General features: G+C 37.4%; 1 protein-coding gene across 1 annotated transcript in view; it reads left to right on the top strand.

Annotated features, from left to right (window-relative positions):
• Positions 1-20,211, top strand: part of PIK3R1 (phosphoinositide-3-kinase regulatory subunit 1) — a 57,108-nt gene that overhangs the window by 12,646 nt on the left and 24,251 nt on the right. The window contains exon 3 of the mRNA XM_031610170.2: positions 19,216-19,308. Coding sequence (XP_031466030.1) covers positions 19,216-19,308 — 93 coding nt within the window. The remainder of the gene's footprint in view (positions 1-19,215; positions 19,309-20,211) is intronic.

Genomic DNA, 20,211 nt, shown 5'->3' with positions numbered 1-20,211 from the left:
GGGCTTCTGAATGGTATTGAACACTGCAGATCTGTGTTTCAAAGCATATCATGCCTGCTTCTCAAGCAATCTGTGTCAAAGGTGGGGCTTTTAATTTGTGTGGTAACCTTTTAATTTCCAAGCCCTCTTCCTAAGCTGCTTGTTGATCGAGGTAGACCAAAGCACTTAAGTTACAAAATTAATGAAAGAAACCACTAACTATGCGCAGTGGTAGATAAGGTTTCACAGCTGTGAGGCTTCATTATCTCTCTGTGCAGAACCATTCCAGAAATACACAGTGAAAGGCAAAGATTTGCTGTAATTTTCCTACTTTCACATGGTTTTTAACACTTTGAGGACACATCCCAGTCCTTTGATGCCGACTTTTTTTTTTTTTTTTTAATTTTTTAATAAGCTGTGCTTGAATGGAGAAGTGAAAAAGTCTGTTGCATTTATGAACACAGCAGTGAATTGTTTCCTGGCTGCTACACAGCTGTTTGGCACAGGTGAGGGCTGACAGAGGTGATTGCAAAGCCTGCTGTGGTTTCCTGCTTCCTTCCCAATTGACTGGTGTACAGTTGAGGGCTGTCTAACCTGCCTTAGTCTTAGAGCTGTAAGACACTGGGGTGGGATGATGTTGGGATGCAGCAAGGTGTATTCTGTACACTGTTCTGTTGCCTCTGCCAAGCACATAGGTCCCAGAGCGGCCTACGTGAGGTGATGCATGGGTCTTCAGTGATGACTTGGTGACATTTGGGAGCTCCTCTGCAGCACAAATTTTTGGCTGACCAGACTTGATTGCTTTGTGCCTCTTAGTAGTAATACAGTCATTTATTCTGTGTCTTGTATTTATTGCATTGTGTGCAATATATTCTTTCTCTTGAGAGAAATGTCAGAAAATGTTATCCCTTGATAACATTTTATTATTTTGTTATTTTGAGTGTATTGGAGTTGAATCTATACAGATGTTTGAGTACAGTAGAGAATATTTTTTTGCCAGTCCAAATCTATTCAGTTGTTCTGAAGCCAGAATAATGTAGTTGCTCAATAGCCTACATAAGCAATTTTCTTACGGAGGGAAAGTTCCACTGTAAGCTAGTTCTTAGACCAAAAGTTGTTTTTTTTTTTTTTTTTTTTTTTTTGTCGATCTCACAGTCTGGCTTCTTCAATAGAGAAAGTGTTAAGGAACTCATACTCAAAACAGTAAGTAGCAAAATCTTCGTATCAAATATCTGGAGATAAAGGACTTTTGTTTACTTAGTTAGGGGTCCTCAAGAGCACAGCAGGATGAATGTTTGAATTCTCCTTGCTCTGCTGAATTTATAATTTATTACTGTTGGTTGAAAGATCAGTGTGCATTCCCCACTGCTTTCAACTGCTTTTTCTAACTTCCTCTTGAGTTCAAACTTAGTGTGGACAACTCCAATACCCTTTTGTTAGCCTGTGTAGGCTGCAACCTTATCTCTAAAACAGGAGATTTTTACAATCCAGTATTATCGAAACACTTTTTTTGTTGCAGTAAATCACCTAGAGTGACTAGCGTGAAGTCCTTCTGGCTTTTGGGAGAATTCCGACTGTCTGCTAGAGGAACATTTGGCACTCATCTGTTGCATGTAATGCTAATAGTTGCTTCAGACTGCGCTGGTCTCTCTGCTAGTGAAACGTCTTTCATATCTCTGATGTTAAAACTTGCACTGACAAGGATACTGGTCTGGGGGTTTGTTTCCAGTGATTTAAGATTCAGGACTATTGAGTTCAGCAGTTTAGCAAAAAAAGGGGAAGACAGTTACCAACTGTTGTTTTTTTTCTCCAGATGTTTCCTCTAAGACAAATATCTAGGGTTTTATTATGACACAGAAAAAACACGCCGGTAAGATGAGAATGGTTTGGGTTGTTTTTTTTCTGTTCGTTGTTAGATCTAACAGCTAGTCAATCAAATGCTGTGGTAGATCGTCTGGTAGTTCGGATGGGACATGCCTGTGCTTGTTAATGTGAGCTGCTCTAAGCAGACTTTTAAAGAGTTTTATTCAAAATCCTTTTGGATGCAAAGTAAAAATAAGATTATTTTAAAGTAATCTTCTTGTAAAGTACTCTTCTTGTAAATGTTGTACATGGGATTTTTGTTTACTTAAAAGACTTGTTCATACAAGAAGCAGCAGGCTTTTCTTCTGCTTTCCCTAAGATTGGTGGCAAAACACATTCTGACTTGAGAAGGAACAGGATCAGACCTATAGTCAGGATTTAGCAGCAATGGGACAAATCCCACAGCTGTTACTCTCATTTCTCTCAGGCAAAATTCCCATTGCCCTCAGGGTCTGGAGCACAAATGTTATAATTACTCATAGCTCTGAAAAGATTCTCCCTTTTCAGTATACCAAATTGCATTTAATATAAATGTGTGTAAAATGCTACACGTTAAAGACTGATGTAAAGTAGGACAGTCTCTGACTGTTTCTTTCATGGATTTTAAAGACATGGAAGTGAAATACTGTTAGGATCATCTTGTCTGAGTGCAATCACAGGGCATGGAATTTCACTCCATGATTCCTGGGTTAAGCTCATAACATCTAAATGATTTTAAGCATATTTCTAATTTGTCCAAACTTCTCTCTTTAGTATGTACTTAATGGAGACGACTTAAATTTTACCTACTTACATGTCTGTTATAAAATAAGACTTGCAAACTTCATAGCAGAAATGTCTTAATTGGGGGCTGAGGGGTTGGGGTTGGGTGTGGGGAGGGACAGACATTTTGTAGTATTTGGTTAGGACAGTATTGAGATTATAGTGGCAGAAAATAACCTGGTGAAAATACTCAGTCATCATCCCTAGTGCAAATGAAAGATTAGTTCCATGCAGCTTTGGCAGAGATGCTTTTTTCTTCCAGAACTGCCAGTTTTGGGTATTTAGTGCGATGATAATTGCATCTTATAAGTGAGAAAATGATATGGTGACAATTTTAGTTTGATACTCTGTTACTGTAACAAATTACTACATTTAAGATAAATATAGAGTTTTATAACCCTTATATATGGACATATGTATACACTTCATTAGCCAATTATTAAGATTACAAAGCTGTGCATTTAGAACTTATGTTTGTAGATGTAATTACACCTTCTCACAGTGTACAAAGTCAGATTCAGTTGACCTGTTTTCCCTCTTGTTTGTTCATTTTAGAGATCTTTGTTGTTTAGGTTGAGGGCTTTTAGACCACCTTCACAGCATTTAGGCCCACCTGTGGAAGCAGAGTTCTTCATTACCTCTTGTGCTTGGTAGTGGTTTTGCTGATGGTACCTTCAAAGAGCCTCACAATTATTGTCATGGTCAAGACACTGTTGTGAGCTTTGTGATTCCTGTGAGGAGTGAATTGGCCCAAAAATACAATGACAAAGCAATTAAAATTTTAAGACAGTTTAAGGTTAGTCTCTTTGTAGTAGGGAGATCATGTGGAAAACAATTACAGAAAGCTGAATTTGAAGACAGAACTCAATATTTCAGTTAAATGTTCACAGAGATAACTAAAACCAAGAACCAGAACTGCTTTAGGTTTGATGGTTTGAGGCTTTATTTGTCACAAGCAGTGAGTACCATCTGCTCTTTCTACGACTGGCTTCAGTTGCTGAGTACTGGAACTCCAAGAGGATTCTTCTAGAGCTGGCACATTTTACTGTCGTACCTCTGCATGCATCAAACAGGTTCACCAGCTGGAATCCATCTATGAGCATCAAAAGCAAAATAATTATTAGAATGTGAGTGCATGCATTGAACAAATGTGATATTTAATCTTGTCTCACATTTTTCCCCGATACTGAGAATTTATAGTTTCTCCTTTGTTGCTGGTGTAAAGCATGTCTTGCAATAGAAATGTGCACATTAGAGGGATGTGTGCTTTAAGTAGCTTTTTCTTTACAATTTTATGATGCATCTCTAATAGTTTCTTTCATTGTGTTGTAGTAGTGATTTGCAGAAGGAATACAGGGAGTTTTCTAAATGATGGGAAATTATGTAGGAAATTACAGTGCTTGAAACTCGACAATAGTTTTCTGATACCAAACAGTAACTTGCTTACTTGTAAGATGCTTTTGCTACCATCTTTATTCTGCCATGCCATAAACTGTATCTTTATTTCACCCAGAGGTGTGGCAGTGCAATTTCATCCCAGTGTGACAGATGAGATTTTTTTTCTGGATTATTCTATTGCACGATTTCTGTCTATGAAAATAATAGCTTAAAAGTTTGTATTTAAGAAGATGTCAATATGGATGATAGATCAGTACTGGGAGAGATAAGAAAAAGACTCCTGACACCTGGAACAGTAATTCATTACCTTATCAGGCACACAAGGAACACGGGAAGGCTGTTCTGCCATGGAGGAATCTGTACTGTCTTGTACCAGACCTTTCTGCCAAATTGCAAAAATTGAAAATTATGCTCCATACGTTTTCATATGAAATAGCCTGTTCACCTTTTGTATTCTTTTTTTTTTAATCTCTCACATGTCTTCTATATAGTAATATGTAAACTGTGGGACCGTTACTGTCTTAAGTACAAACAACTCACAGGACTCTGAAGAACCATGGCATTTGATCTTGGAAAATCAAGGGTATATGAATGCATGCTCCTATGAAAACCTCGAATTGCAAAAATCATTTGTAGTGGGCTGTAAAAGCATTTGACAGATTACGTGCAAGTATATACATGTGTGTTTCATTATTTGATTGCCTTAGGAGACTGGTGTTTAAGTTGGCAGATCTGCTTATTAAAAGCAAAGCTCGTCAGTTGGCAGGATTACAGAATGCCAGAAGGGAAGGGAGAACAAATGCTGAGAGTAAGAGAATATGTAATGCACATAAAGCATTGAGAAGCTGTAAGGACAGGAAAAAGTGGGCTTCGGTGTGGTTCTGATTTGTTCTTTTGGGCTCAAGTTGATAGCCAGTATGAAGTAAAAGCATGAAGTTATCTAATATCAAGACAAATTCAGTTTTTTGGAAAATCTAGAGTTTTCTGTCAGTGTAAGTACAGTTTGGTCACCTGTTTGTGGCCTGTCAGAAATCTTTCATCATTGCTTCTTTTTTTTGCTATCTCAAATGAAAAAAAAAAAAAAAGGGCAGCTTCCTCTGAAACTTTACAGAGTGCTGTCAGATGATGGAGAAAGTGGACACTTTAAAGCTTGGAAACTTTGCTCTTAGTGTTGATTAGTTTGATTCACAACTGCAATATTGATTCCCAGTATATGTTAAGCTTCTGCATGTAATTTGATGATACATAATTTGTAGCTGTTTTGCAAGGAGAAAAGCAAGAAAAAACAAACAGCACGACAACCTTTTTACATAGCAGTTTAGAGTATTCCAGGGTTTTGGAGACCAAACAAGCTGAGTATGTGCATTTCCAGAGGAGCCTATACCTGTGGCTTACCACTTGCTCCTTCCAGTCACATCCCTTCACATCCTCCTGCGGTACAGATCAGAATATTCAACTTAGTGCTTTGCGTTTTTTGTTCTTGACTGGATGCTGTTAGAATAACCAGTAGCTTTGCTTTGTCTCTTAAGACTTCTCAGTTTGAGAGCTATGTTTGAAACGTGGGAAGCTGACTGGTGTAAAATTGACTTGACTGGTGGAGCGAAACACAACAAAAAGAGAAGCAGGAGGGCTGTCTCCCCTGAGAAAGTAAGAAAAAAACAAAGTGTTTCCCTTTAAACAGGACCTAGGTTTAGATGATTGCTCAAATTGATCTATCTGAAAGAGGCAATTAGTGGCACGTTTATGGCAGGTTTACTGTGAAATATTACAGCGCTTTGTGAGACTGCTATGTAGGGATTCTGAGTCTGGCAGGAATTACATATGTACTGGGAGTAATGCTTAGGTGAGTTAGATTAGTTGTCAGCTGTATTTAGTGTTTCTGAAGAGTTTTGCTTTGTAACTGTCTCAAGTAAAGTTTAGTGAATGTGGCTGAGCTGATTAGGACATGAGTCTTCACAGATGTACGCACTAGTTGAGAAGGGTAAAGCTAGAAGGAGGAATAAGTAGAAAGGTGCTGATTCTGATGTGTCAGGCAAGTCATATGAAGTCAAAGGGAGTCATAAGGCTATTACAAAAATCAGGTCAGTTTAAAATTTATACATTCCTCTTCCTTCTGTTCTCAGCAGGGAGCTAGCTTCTAGAAGGATTCTCCATCTGGGAATCAAGTGAGCCATCCTTACACTTCTTGGCATGGCCCACATTAACAAAAAAAAAAGAGAGAGAGAGAGAAGGAAAGAAAGATGTTCTTCTAAAATGTCAAATAAAAAAGGAAAGAGGTCTGTTTTTCTGTTGGGGTCAAGTAAAGGTAACTATAACTCTGGTTCATTCTTTGGGCATGATGAAGATGGAGGTATTCCTCTGGAAAAGGATAATAGAAAAGACGTGTAAGAGTTCACTTGTTTTATTTTAATTTTATTCTTTCTACCCCAGCAGCACAGCAGGAAAATAACCAGTATGATATACCTGGCTTTTGGACAGAATAGCAACCAGTTCCCAATCCTTGCTGGCTAGTGCTGAAGGCAGCATACTCCTTCCAGCCTTTCAGCCTCTAAAACCTCCACCCATTCCTTACTGAGTCATAGCTGGAAGATGTTTTTTTTTTTTTATTTGATCACATCTTGTGCAACTTAGGCAAGTATTTTTACTTCTTTGTTGTGTCCCATAATCAATGTACTGGAACAACCGAGTGATTACAGCTTTAAGCTTTCTCTGTGACTGTGTAGAAAAATAGATTTATTGGAAGCGTCATCATATTTTCAGATGCAGATAACTTGTCTTCTAACTAACCTGACCTCCTGTCAGGAGCAGAGTGATGGAAAAACTGTTTTGTTGTTTTTTGGAGGAGGAGGCCTTTAGAAATGCAGTATACTTGTAGCACTTAAATACACAGCATGTTAGTGGCATGTTCATTTATTCACTCAGTACTGCCCCAAGTTTGGAGAGTCAGCTCGAGGCCTGATCCTTCAAATTTCTTTAGTGAAGTTGGAGTATACCCACATCAGCTCCATGGTTTCTCTTGTTACAGAAAAAGCTAGAGCTGGGTGGCTGCAGGGAAGGAAAGGGAAGCAGCTGCTCAGGGTGCAGCTAGCTCATCTCTGAGTATTTGCAGAGGATAAAATGAGCTTCTGCCTGCCTGGCACAACTTTGATTTGATCATCTTAGATAAAAATCACTGGGAACGTGTCAGTTCTCAATCGCATGCATTCATTTTTTTTCTGTGCACAGCTCTTCTCCAGTTTAGGTATTCCAAGTTCTTGTACAGAATACTTTTACAGTTAGTTCAGCCTCTTCTATTCATCCTCGTTTCTTCACACCATACGTATTTTCAAGAGGGATACATTATTTTTTTTATTATTTAAATCTTAAGAAATGCCTTAATGCTGTAGGGTTGCACAGAATTTGCAAAAGGATTCATCTGATTCAAGTGCTTTGTTAATTCTGCACATTTTCTTACAGAGATGCTTTGCCTGTTTCTTCTAGTTTATTGTCAAATGACAACTACCAGTGCAAACTGAAATCCTGCGCTGTACCTTGTTACCCTTGACTTAAGTTAGTCTTTGGCTTGCAGATGAGAAGGTAAAACCATAGTGAGGTTTCCATGCCAGCTTTTCATTTACACCATCTTTGTTGTTCTTTTCAGTTCTTTAAAAAAAACCCAACCTTTTAATAAACACATATTTTACTGTATGAATTTCTGCAGCACAGTGTGCTAAACAGTACAAAAATAAAGTTTTGTCCCACTGTAGCCAGTTGAGTCTCTGGCTGCTTTGTAAAGGTCCATGAAATTAGTTCACCACTTTAACTGCTAGGATCTAAATTACAGTTACTTTAACAGTGCTGTGTGAATAAAGTTTGATTTATAGAAAAGAGGCCTATAAGTTCATGCATAAAGCGTCTATACTGCATATTCCATAACATCTTTTTTGTATCTTGATAGCATGAATTAATGGGATAAGAAATCAACACTGGCATTACTACATAGAGAAGTATAGACAGGTGTATGACATGGGTCAGAAAATCTATTATGAACAGACTAAGTGTTCTCTTCTTTATACGAAATTAAAGATGATGGTGGGATTAACTCTCTGTAGTTCCAGTTCAGGAATTTCCAAGTAACATTGTTGTTTCTGTATCTATGTCAGATCAGTGAATGGTTTAATGGCAGTAAGGATTAACCCAGTTTTACTTTCTTAAAAGATTACATTTCGTCTAGATCCTTTTTTTTTTTTAAGGAGGAAAAAATACTTGATTTGAAATGTGTTAGTTTCCAGAAGTAAAAGAATTCCTTTTGATGCTGGATTATTGTTACCATTGTTTGCTTTTTTTTTCCCCTGGGTGACAGCTATGCCCTCGTTATTTTTAACTTTGTGTACTTATAAATGTTTCCCATAATTCCCAAAAGATGAAGGAACTGTTTTGGCTTTTATCTGTCAGCAGCTTCTGCCAGTACTTTTATGTAAATCTTCCAGATCTAAACAACTTGACTTCTCAAGCACAGTAATACATATTATCTTTTTCTTGCTGTATGAAGACCTCATTCTTTTCTTCTAGACAGCTTTCCACCAGATAGTTTGTGTTCTGTATCCCCACCACCTTAGTTTCTCCACAGCAAAAAAAAAATGTAGCAAAATAAAATACTGTTTCAAAGCGAAAAACATACTGTCCTGAAGTTTAATGTATTCTGATTACTGTATAAAAATAAAATTAAAAGATGCTTCTCAGACAGAATCATTATTACAAACCAGTGGCAGCCTTGCATAAGAAAAAATAATGACGATATTTAAAAAAAAAAAATAGGAAAGAGTAAGGAACAAGAATCTGATAAAGGTGGGACAGGTTGTTTTGGAGAGAATTCCAGCTTCTTCACTGAATGTCCATCCAGCAGCTGTATTTCTGTTATAAGGAAAAGATGCTGCAGGAGTACCGATATTAACCATCACTCTGATTATATGAAAAGGGAACTGAGCTAGTAATCTTGGTAGGTTTGTAATCAGCCGTTCAGAAGAGATTAGGGCAGTGCTTTTCAGGTGAAGAGGGTGAAATGTGTGAAAATAAGGGAACTTGGCATGATCACTGAAGCTTTCCACATGGAGGTCTTTGATATAATTTTACAATTACATTCTCCACAGTCTTGCCCAAAGGGAAAGGGTTGAAAGGTGGCACTGGCTGGACAGAGAATTTTGAATTGCTTCTTGAGATGGACCTCAGCATTCCTTCCCTTAAAAGATAGGCAGCTGTCTCTTGCGATGACAGGAGCAGACAAGTACCTATTTCCTCTTCCACTTGCTACGAAGAGCTGGAGAACAAGGTGTGGAACTAAGTTCTCTTGCATGGTGTTGAATATGAAATATTTGAGGACTCATTTTTGAGGAGGGAAGTGAACAGGAGAATAGGAGCTGTCTAGGAGAGCATATGTCTGTATATAATCTAGTTAATGCTCAAGATAGTAAATACCTCAGTTTTTCAAGTGGGTTCTATGCCTTGAGAGCACTGGACGCTGCGTGTTCAAACAAGCAGAATATGTTCATGGGAAAAATGCTGAATCTTGATGTGAAAAGAACAACTGGAATTTCACATGAAACCTTGCTTCATAGCTATCTTAAGTTTTTAGCTCTTGATATTGTGATATTTAAGCTGCTTTCATGTAGTTTTGTTTCTGTCTGTGTGAGAAAGCAGGGAGTTCTCTTGTGGAGTGACTGTAGTAAAATACTGTGTAAATCTATGAACTTACATATTGTCTGTTTAAAATAAAGCACCCTTTTACTACAGTCTGACCTTTTTTAAATTGAGAATGGATAAGTTACTAGAATATTACAGCTTTAATATCTTTTGTGAAAGTTTGTAGAAGGTCAGTAGAGCAGCTGGTATGACTTCTCAGAGATTTTTTAGTTAATCATAAGACCAGTAAGGTAGGCAGAATGATCACAAGTTTGTTCGTGTTTTGATAAGGGCTTCCAAGCACTACCAGTATAGTACAGTAATATACCAGTTTTGCATTATAGGTGTTTACTGACGATGATAAACCTGAAAGTTGTATGAAGAACCTATTAAGTAGGTTCCAGATGCAGATGTCAGTGGAACATGATATCTCCCCTCACTCCCATGCTGTCCACAGTACACCTAACTATTCAGTGCTTTATTTTTTCCTTCTTCATGTCATGTACAGTTTCATATGAAATCATTGCCATAAGCTGGAATGCTAGGTTTTTCATTGCCATTTACAGTCTATGAGGAGAATTCGGCAGAACTACTCAAATTCTTCTGGAGCTCGGCTGTTTTCTAGCTATGGAGCTACTGTCCTGAAGGAGGAAGGACATAACCTTTCTTTGACAATAAAGGTGGTGTTTGGAACTTTGCTGGGTCTAAAATCTTGGCTGTCCTTGTACCTTCCTCTCCTCGCTGTCCCCTCCATAATCTTACCCTGCCTTGTGGGGGTGCAGTAACTGAGCACTGTGTTCTCTCTAACTGCAGACTGCTGGCCTGGAACCTGAAGATACCCACAGGATGCAAACTGTGCGTGTTGTCTTTTTAAAATGTTTTCTCTGTTTTCAGAATCATGCTGTGCTCTCTCACGCTGGCAGTAAGGAAGGCCCAGTGCTTGTCCACAGCTCCCACAGTGCTTGACCCGGGCTTCCTGGTTTGTGGTGTGCTCTCTGCTTAGAAGCAGGAAGGCAGCTTATTTTATTGCATTCTTATTTACTTCATGTATTACTGTTTCTGTTTATCTGACAACACTTTAAAAGGCAGTTTAATAAACAGGTACTTCTCCCATCTTGTCCTTCAATTCCTAGGGGGTTTGCTTTTGCAGAGCAGTTCAAACATTATGTGTAGCATTACAATGCGAAGTTCTGCATGCCAGGAGATACTGCACTTAGTATTTGTTTCATAAGCTGTGCAGTTTTTCTTCAGCATAGGGCTTCTTGTTTCTCTAATTTTGCTAATTCAAATTGGAAATAGTTGCCGCCATTTCAAATCTTGAATGCAGTTTGAAAAGTAAGTACTGCAAACGCTCGCCAGAAGAGGGAAGCAAAGTACTGTCTTACAGAACAGTGCTAACTACTGGCTTTTTAAAAATTATCTGTGCTTCAGTTGAAGCCAACAAAGAACATCTGTTGTCTTATTTATAGCTCCTATTTCTAAGAAGTATATTCTGTGGCAGATGAGAAAAGTGCTTGACAGGTCATAATTCATAAAGTTACTGAGGTTTAATCTGATAGAATATTATGTACAGAATTCCTGCCCAGTACAAGCAGTATCACTTCCTTTTCAACAGATGATAGAAATAGGGCTTTATGAAACATTAAATTAATGGGTGTGAAACATGATTAGCAGTCAGTGTTAGATGTATAAACTGTTGTGAAGGAGTAAAGTATTCTCTACTGCTGTTACTTGGTGGTTTTATATTTTCCACATATTTATGCAGCTGAACCAGTCAGATATAGCTTTTATTCTTTGCTTTCTTTCTGAGCTTTCATTTTGTTTTATCTTATATGAATTTTTTCAATTATCAGTGCAATGAGTATTTATTTTCTTGTGTCAGAGAAGGATAAGGAGACCTCAGGTTTCTCTTGGGAGAACAGCTAAAGTATGATTTTTTATGTCAAATCGAAGTCTTGTGCTGCCTGGTTCTGCCTTCTACTGTTTACGGATAACTTTATTGTACTCATCTGAAAATGCCTTCGGCTATTTGCCCTTTGTTCCAGTAGTTTCTCCTTATTCTCCTTACCCCAGAGAGTGTAGTTAGTTTGACATTATAAGAAAGGGATGAGGAGAGAAATTTATTCTTCCCAAACTTCTTGCATAATCACCATGCACGTGGTATTTTTATCAGTCAGACCATTGCTTGTATATATGTGCTGATAAACCTAGAAGATATCTAAGTATGTGACTTGTCTAGGTTTATGCATTGATTTATAATACTGACTATGTATTTTTCCACATATTTTGTGTGAAGTGAAGTAACATTCAGTTTTTATTCCAGCATTTGTAGGTTCACTGGGTTGAATTATAAGTGGCTTGATCGCAATATACATACATTTGTCTTCCTGGAGGAATGACTGCCTCATTCTGTTAAGTGCTAAGTATTTTGTAACAAATTACACCCATTTTTCTACAAGAATTGGTTTGAAATATCCTTTTTCAGGCTTGTAAATGTTTTTCAGTACCTTCCTCAAACACGTGATTCTGCAGATGCTGGATTTGTGTTTTGATCAGTGTATTGGGATTGGCTGAAGTTCAGAGTCATGTTAGGAAGAATTCCTGCTGTTACTTTTTGGAATAAAACCCTTCCAAAGAATCTTGTCCCTGTATGTTAGTTATGTAGGACCGCAGAAGGAATAGGAATGTTTTTAAAAGTGATTTAAAGTCCAGAAGCGTATTAGTGAGTATTGTTTCTCCATAAGAGTTTATTGTTATCATTGAGATGCCCAGAAAATATATTTTAGGTATTTCTGCTTTGCAGATGAAAAAAAAAAGAGGACTGACCGCAGATATGATAAACTATTTTTCCAGTACCAATCTGTATTTTTTGCAGTGGCTAAAATCTTCAGTATACCATTAGCAAAGAACATCTGAATTAAGTTGTCATTCCATCTTCTGGAACGTAACGAATGCTTGCTGACCAATGCAAGAACAAAACTGGGCAGGCAACATCTGTTAGAAGAATTTTCTGGCGAGGTTTTAGAATCAGTATTTTTATCACTTTTCCTACTTGTACTCCAGTCATGTAAGGTCAACAGCAGACGCTTTCTTCATTTGTTTTCATAGCTTTATGATCATTTTTACAGTAATAAATCTTGACAGACATTTTTGTTTGTGTAAAAAATGGGCTTCTTGTGAGCCTGTGGGTAGTACTAGTAGTACTGCTGGGTCAGAGCTTTTCTTTTTCTAGTGCTGGGATAGTCTTCATCCCTCTGTGTTTCTCCTGGTTCTAGTCTCCTCTAGCAGTGCTGGCTTCTGTGGTATTCTGAGTCCACAGACTCTGCCTGGTTGATGGCATCTGATAAAAATAAAAGACAAATAATAGTAGGCAGGCTTACTAAGCTACTCATAATGACATGCAAAATTCACCAAAGCCTAAAACTTTATTTCATATTTTCCTCTGAATATTGTTATTTTTAAAAAATGTATCTAATCGTATAAATACTAGAAGAGATGGCTGAGCACTCCTGCCATTTTCAGTCATGTGTTCAGCACCTAGAGGAATTTAACTGTAGTCGAACTTGAATTATTCCAGGTCACAAGGAGCATGAAGAGAGGTCTCTTTCTCTTCCAACGGTTGTGGCTGAATTTACTATCTATTACAGTGCTTGATTTATCTGCGACACATGAACTTCCTGGTCTTCACTCTCACTTTCCTTCATCCTTCTTCACCAAAAAACTATTTGCTAGTAGCAAATAGACAGTTCTAAATACTGTATCTGCTTGCTCTTTTGATAAATTTCAAAATTATAGGTACCAAATCCAGATTTGGTCATCAGTCATCAAAGCTGAGAGTGAATTTCTCTGTGATATTTGTGATTCATAATGCCAGACTTGTCTTTTCCTGTCTTGGTTGAACTCAAAGCTCAGATCCATATGAAAACTTTCTCTATAGCTTCTAGATTGGTAGTATTCTTCTCATACATGTTCTAGCAAAAATTTCTGCAGAGGTAGCTGTTCCCTGAGACTGTAAAATACAGCGGACTGCGAAATACCCCTATGCTAAACATTAAGTGTTCTGTATCCCTGAGTTTCATTTCATTCCCTTCTGGAATCTTTCCACAGGAAGCCATGTCTGTGCTTCCTGTGCTGTTGAAGGCAGGTGCTGAGGAAGAGGTAGAGCATCCTGTGGCCATGTGTTGGACATATGTGTGGAGCTTCGAGCTGCCCCGTCAGCCCTTCAGAGGCACCTCCTGGTGCTTCCCTGGACTACAGGATCTTCATGGTTGTTTCCTGAAGTAACAGCTTGTCAGTCAAGAAAGTAAGATCGTACCTACCCCAAAATTTTCAGTAATGAGGATGGGTACTGACTGCTAATTACGCAGTTCTTTTTATTTCAGTTCATTTCAGTGCAGGTCAAAGCATTCATGTTTGGACGAATCTGTGATTTGCAGACATGAATAAGTGAAAAGTGAAAATCTTATGAATGTATACTTCAGTTTGTTAGTGGATACAGTTGCACATATGAGCGAGTTATGATCATCTGAACACCTGTGTTCTGAAATGTTAGACTTTTATGTACAGCTGTGTTGTCATCGAACACAATGTGTACAAACAGATTTAAATGCCATCTCTTGAGTCAGCCCTAAATTCAAATGCGTTAATATATAGTTCCTGTAAAATATCCAGAAATTGAACTCCTGCTCTTTTTCATGGCATTTATATTGTTACATTTTAAGCTATCATTTCTATGGTGTTTGTATTGTACTTTAAGCCACATATATTTTTTAAATGTATTCATCTTCATTTTTCTTCCAGCAGTGATGAAGGATTTGGCTCAGAAACTTCTGAAGCCAAATTCCAGCTCTAAATTTCCACTTGCCATTGCCAGGTACTAGTGCTAAAATATCTCTTTTTACTGAGAACCCTTCCAAAAGGTGCAGCTGTGGGCTGGTTTCATCTTGCACTTTGTAGCTGTGTTGGCAACCCTTGAACGTTAGGTATGTTCTCATCTCCCACACATTGCGATAGCCTTAATGCTGTTCAAGCCTGTCTGTATCAGGGAGAGTGTAGAGTTCACAGATTGGAGAGAACCCTGGCTTGTGGTTCCTCTCATTGGTTCTCACTATGGCGAGGTAAAAATAGAGCAAGTGGAAAATCCAGCTTTTATCATGTGTCATCAGAAGCTTCCTTACTATCTGGAGACATACTGCCAGACTTGTGACTAGAAGGAAGATGTGGAAAGTGTATGACAGCTTTTCAGAACCTTAATATTTTGAAGAAAAAAAAAAATAAAGTAGTTGATTACAGGATTTGAGGAGAAAAAAATAATAATGATTGCTTTAAGTGAAAAGCTGATACTGGATTGTAGTAAAGGGATCTACAAAGTTGCTCAGATTCTTAAGAGTGGATTTGGTTCTCCAAACCTCTGCGCTGTGCTACAGCATGCTTCAAAGCAGAAGATACTTTTGAAATCAGGTACTAAAGGCAGGTTGCACGTTGGATTTATTTCCTAGCCTTTTACTATAAGTGACTTATGTGAAAAATTTCTTTTCCAGCTGTAAATCTTTGAATATGCTGTATTTTCTTCATCTAGTCTACTTTAAGAGTATCTTGTATTCAGGCTACAAGATTCAAATCGTTTTTACAAAACTAGTATAGTTTTCTTCACTTTAATCTCTGCCATTTCCTGCTGACGTTTTGAAAATGAAGGGCATTTCCCAAATTTGGCTATATTTTATGTAGATGTTGTAAATTGGCTCCAGTTCTACAAATTCTGGGTCTTTTTTTTTTCTTGTCAGGTGTGTGTTTTGGGGGATCTTCCAACTTGAACATCATTTTCAATATTCCGCATAAGTTGTGGAGTTTAAAGTACAAGTCAGTGTGATGCAGTAACTTAGTTATATGGGCAGTGACAGTAATGAGTAGGAAATCCTAGAGTAGGTAGGAGATTAAGTAGTATTCATTAATTAATAGGCTACATGCTCATAAAGCAAAAGTTTATTCATTGCTGTTGAGCAGTGTGACTGTATCTTTAGATGCATTGTTCTGACATTACTGTGCTGAAGGTGACTAGATTGAGGGTTTTGTGTGTGTGTGTTTTTGTCCTTTTGCTACTGAGCTTTTACTCATCAGCTTAGTATTGCAAGGAGATGAATATCCTGGATTTTTAGTAAAATACGTAAATATTTTATGTTTCATTTATTTATGGAATAGATTTTCTTTATTTTAAAGGCTCTCTTAATGTTTAAAATTTCAGCAACATCCCTGATGGATAAAAATTTCCAGTTTTGGAGAAATTGAATGGGACATAGGAAAAAAGAAATCAGAAATCTTTATTTCTATTTTAAAATTTTGCTGCTACTTTAATATTTTAATAGGTGTATATTTTAGGGTGGCAGTAGGAAATTCTTAATTTTAACCAATGTGTTTGCTCCATATTCATGTCCTTGTAGACAAAGTGTAGATTTTACATGAATATGAAGGCAAATGCTTTCAGAAGCTTTTCATTGTCATCTAAGAATATTATTTAAGAATACTGTGCAATAGAGGGATTCACTAGCAGATGATGTAGATGAAAACACAAGGATGCAGAGGCACACTAAGATCTGTATTCACACCAATTTTTTGTATCCCGTAGGAACAGACACACAGTATTGTGTGGCATCTTTCTTCACTCTGCAGTGACTTCCTCCCATGAAGTCTTCACCTGGGACTAGATTCTCCTTTTGATTTCCTTCAGTGATTAAACTTCATTTATTAGTCACAGCCCACCCCTCATGTAAAAAAAAAAACCAACCAACCAAACAAAAAAAACCCTTAAATCTAGTGGGAAATGAAACTATCTTTCTGAATACATCTTTTTTAGAGCTACTTGCAGAGTATCCCTTGCCATCTTTTCAAGGCATGTTTTGTTACATGTGAGAAAACATAGTTCTCTCTACTGCCTGAAAGGAAGCTCAACAGCTGAATATGCAGGACAGACCGTCCTTGAACTGCCATGCTGTCACCTGAAAGGTTTCGAGTGTCTGTCAGCCTGACTTCTACTCAGTGCAAGTCGCTCTTTCTCCTTATTTTTCTCTCCTTTCTTGTTGCAGTTTCAGTTTAGACTGAAACACTGCCTCCAGTTGAAATTATGAGATGTGCATCTTTGTTCAGAGAGCAATTTCTTTGCTGTTACTTAAGAAGGAGTAGAGTACTTACTGTAACTAGCTACCTAGGGGAGCAGAAAGTTAAGTAAAAGTATGTAAACTGTTCTTAAACCCTGTTCTTGCTTTGCTGCCATGTAAGGATGTATTTTATGCCCTTAGCATTCTTCAGTGTATTAATACATGTCATACTTCAAGTATTTTCTTAGAATACCTTTGGATATGATTCTGATCTGATCTTTCAATATTATTTCAGTAGATTTGCCCTTACCATAAGATTCATAGTTTGGGGTTGAAAACAATTCTGTGATGTGATCAAATGGTCTTTCAGTATTACAGTATGCTTCAGGAGAGGCTGCTTGGACTGCAGAGTCTTGCATTTGAGACCAGCTTGTGTTTGATGAAGAAGATAAGATGCTAAGCTAAAGGAAGGCACCTGAAAGTGGTTTGAAGATGTGAAGAGATGTATACATCATCTCCTTCCCTGAGTAGCTTGTTCTATATTACTACATTTGGAGGTCTTCTGGTCAGCTACACTTATATAACACGTGCTTTATTTTTGTGTAGGTTTTAATCATAAGGTTATACTAACTCAGCTCTCTGACAGAGCTTGAGAGTTTGTCAACTCATTTGCATGTTTAAAATAACTGTAGCATCAGGAAGGAAGTAATGTGTTTTTTAACAGAACCTATTCTCTACAAGGTATGCAGACAATCCATAGCTATACTGCTGCCTTTTATTGTTTTATCACAGGAATCTAATATCAACTTTCCCTTTATTTTACTCAGGATTCGTAGTGTAAGTAGCGTGTAGTCATCGGGATCATTTTGCTTGTCTTTTCAGGCTACAAGCAGAGCAGAAGATCTCCTTTGATCCCCAGAGACTGCTCTGATTTTCCATGAGTGACTGAAAAGTAACATCAGCAGGCCAGGGATCTCCATAGGCAACCCTTTTTAGACTCTTGAATTTCTGGGCCTTCTAAGTTAAACATTTTATGATTAACAGATGTTTTTCTCGTGTCCTTCTCAGTTATGAATGGACTGGAAAGTAATTCATGATTGTTATTCAGGCATTCTGCTGTATGTTGCAAGGGCTGCCACCTTCTACTATACATTTGTAAATCATTTATTATCTTTCATTCTTCTCTTCAGTTTTCTTCTCTTCCAAAGTTCTTCAGTAATTTCTGTCTTTTCCACTTGCAATTTGTTCACATTTTTAGAAAGATAGTAATTAGTCTTCAAAAACAGGGTAAGTTCTCGGTGAAAATTGGCTGCTGTTTCAGTTCTGTTAGTTTAATTTTTGCTTATCTAAAAGATTTAAATTTCATATTCATATTTTGCTGCCATTTCTTTTTTTCCCTCCTACTTAGTTATCATAATAGTTCTATTGAATCATGTGCGTGCATGCAAATGGATATGTGCATGTATGCATGTAAGAAGTGCACCGTTTGTTTTTGATGAATTTAATTGAGCAGAGATCACCATTGTTTAGGCAACTGACAAATTTTACCTCAATGGTTAAGCTCTGTTTATCAGTCAAAACCCATCAAAGTATGCCGGATGTTTCTGGCAGCTGTTTAATAATATCTTTATGTAAACGTTCTTGTGTTCTAGGAATTCAACAAGATTTCTTTAAAACTTTTTAAATTATTCTTTTGGCAGAAACAGTGCACTGAGAGATTGATCATCTTTTACATTACAGTATTAGAACATTAGTTTGTATGGTATATTCTCTCAGCAAAGAAACTATTGCATGAAAGCTGTATAGAATGTGATGCGGGTTCATCTGGATCTGCAAAATGTTCCTTTCTGATTAACTCACCATTTATTCTTAACCAATAATTGTAGAAAAGAAAATCATTGCTTCAGAAACACCTACACTGTTAATACTGCTAGGCTTGAAGAGTGAGAATAGCTATGTATCTATTCATCTATATAATTGAGCTTTTTTTGTGAATATGGACCTGTTCCTACTGCTGTTCCCAACTTTTTTACCTAGTGGATCCTCAGCTCCCATATGGTGATGTGTTTAGCTCCCTCGCCTGGTATACACTGAATGTAAATATTTTACAAATATTTTTTTCTTTCCTTTCTTGCATTGTATTTCTGTCCTCCCATAGGTGGCAGGCTTTTTTTGTATTTTTTCTTCCTGTGTGAAATGGAAGGTGATTTTAGGACTGATGGAATTTTCTGAAAGAAAATGCTGTAAAAATACAATCCTCATAATTTTTTACAGCTTTCTGATAAGTTTTGAAGCATTTGTACTTAGGCCTGACAAGTGAGATGTTTGCACACCCTTTTACAGCTGATAAGATGAACTGTTTACTACTTAAAAATGAACTGGTTTCGTTTTATGTCATGATTTTCATAACTGATGGTTGAATTCAAGTGTAGCTTGGCTTATTTTTATTTTACCTCTTTCACAGCTTTTTCACTTCCGGATCTTACGGAGCAGTTTTCACCTCCTGATGTTGCTCCGCCAATCCTCATCAAGATAACAGAGACAATTGAAAAGAAAGGTAGGCTGAAGAGTTATTTACCACAAGCTTTTTATTTCTTGTGTGAGCCAAGACTGCAGAATTAAATCCAGAATTGACATCTCTCTGTCCGAGAGCTGCTAAGGCATCACATTATTCAACTGATAGGAAAATAATCTCATTTAAAGTTTGTTGCATTGGTTTCTGCTGAGAGGCTATTCAGACCTGAGCAAAGATAGAAGAAGAAGGGATTAGATTTATCTTTTTTCCTAACCTGCTAAACTCTAAAGTTGATTGTGGAAGAAGCGTCATGACTTTTTATTGGATACAAGGCCACATAAATAATTTGTTTCTCCAAATCAGGAAAAAAAAAAAAAGCAACTGAATATGAAAAGGTTAGAACTGTTTTTATACTTCAGGAGGCAGATCTTTATTACTGCCGTGTTCTGAGACAGTCAGTGAGAATTTTTATGGTTTTTTTGCTCTCCAGTTTTTTGTGCTGTCTCTCTCTCTGTCCCTTAGAGGTTTTCACCTTTATGTCTCTGTCTTCTACTTCTTTTGCCCTCTCACTCTTTTCCTGGCTTCTCTGTGGTCCTTCCTTTGTAATGCTGGTGTGATTAGGAGCAGCCTTGCTCCTTCAATGGTGTTGGAAGTGAGGAGATATGTGGTATTCTTACCGATACAGACTGCTGTCCCTAGGGATATGGGTTCTCACATAGTGCTGTGACACTGGAAGACTGTAATCTTTTACTGAATGAGGAAGAGTTTGCTAATATCAGTGAGAAGGGACAGTGTTCAGCAATAGTTTGCATAAACGGTGATTACTTCCAGGAAGCACCAGTGATAATATTAAATTGCTGGTGCTCTGCATCCCTGGGTACTGTCTCATTTTTGTGTCATCTGTATTTTCCCTGAATTAGAGAAATTGTAAGCAGAATCTTTCAT

The sequence above is a fragment of the Phasianus colchicus genome, chromosome Z (assembly GCF_987193195.1).
Source record: "Phasianus colchicus chromosome Z, bPhaCol1.hap1.1, whole genome shotgun sequence".
NCBI lineage: Eukaryota > Metazoa > Chordata > Aves > Galliformes > Phasianidae > Phasianus > Phasianus colchicus.
Note: the sequence above shows the minus strand (reverse complement) of the source record. Positions and strands in the feature narration are given on the sequence as shown.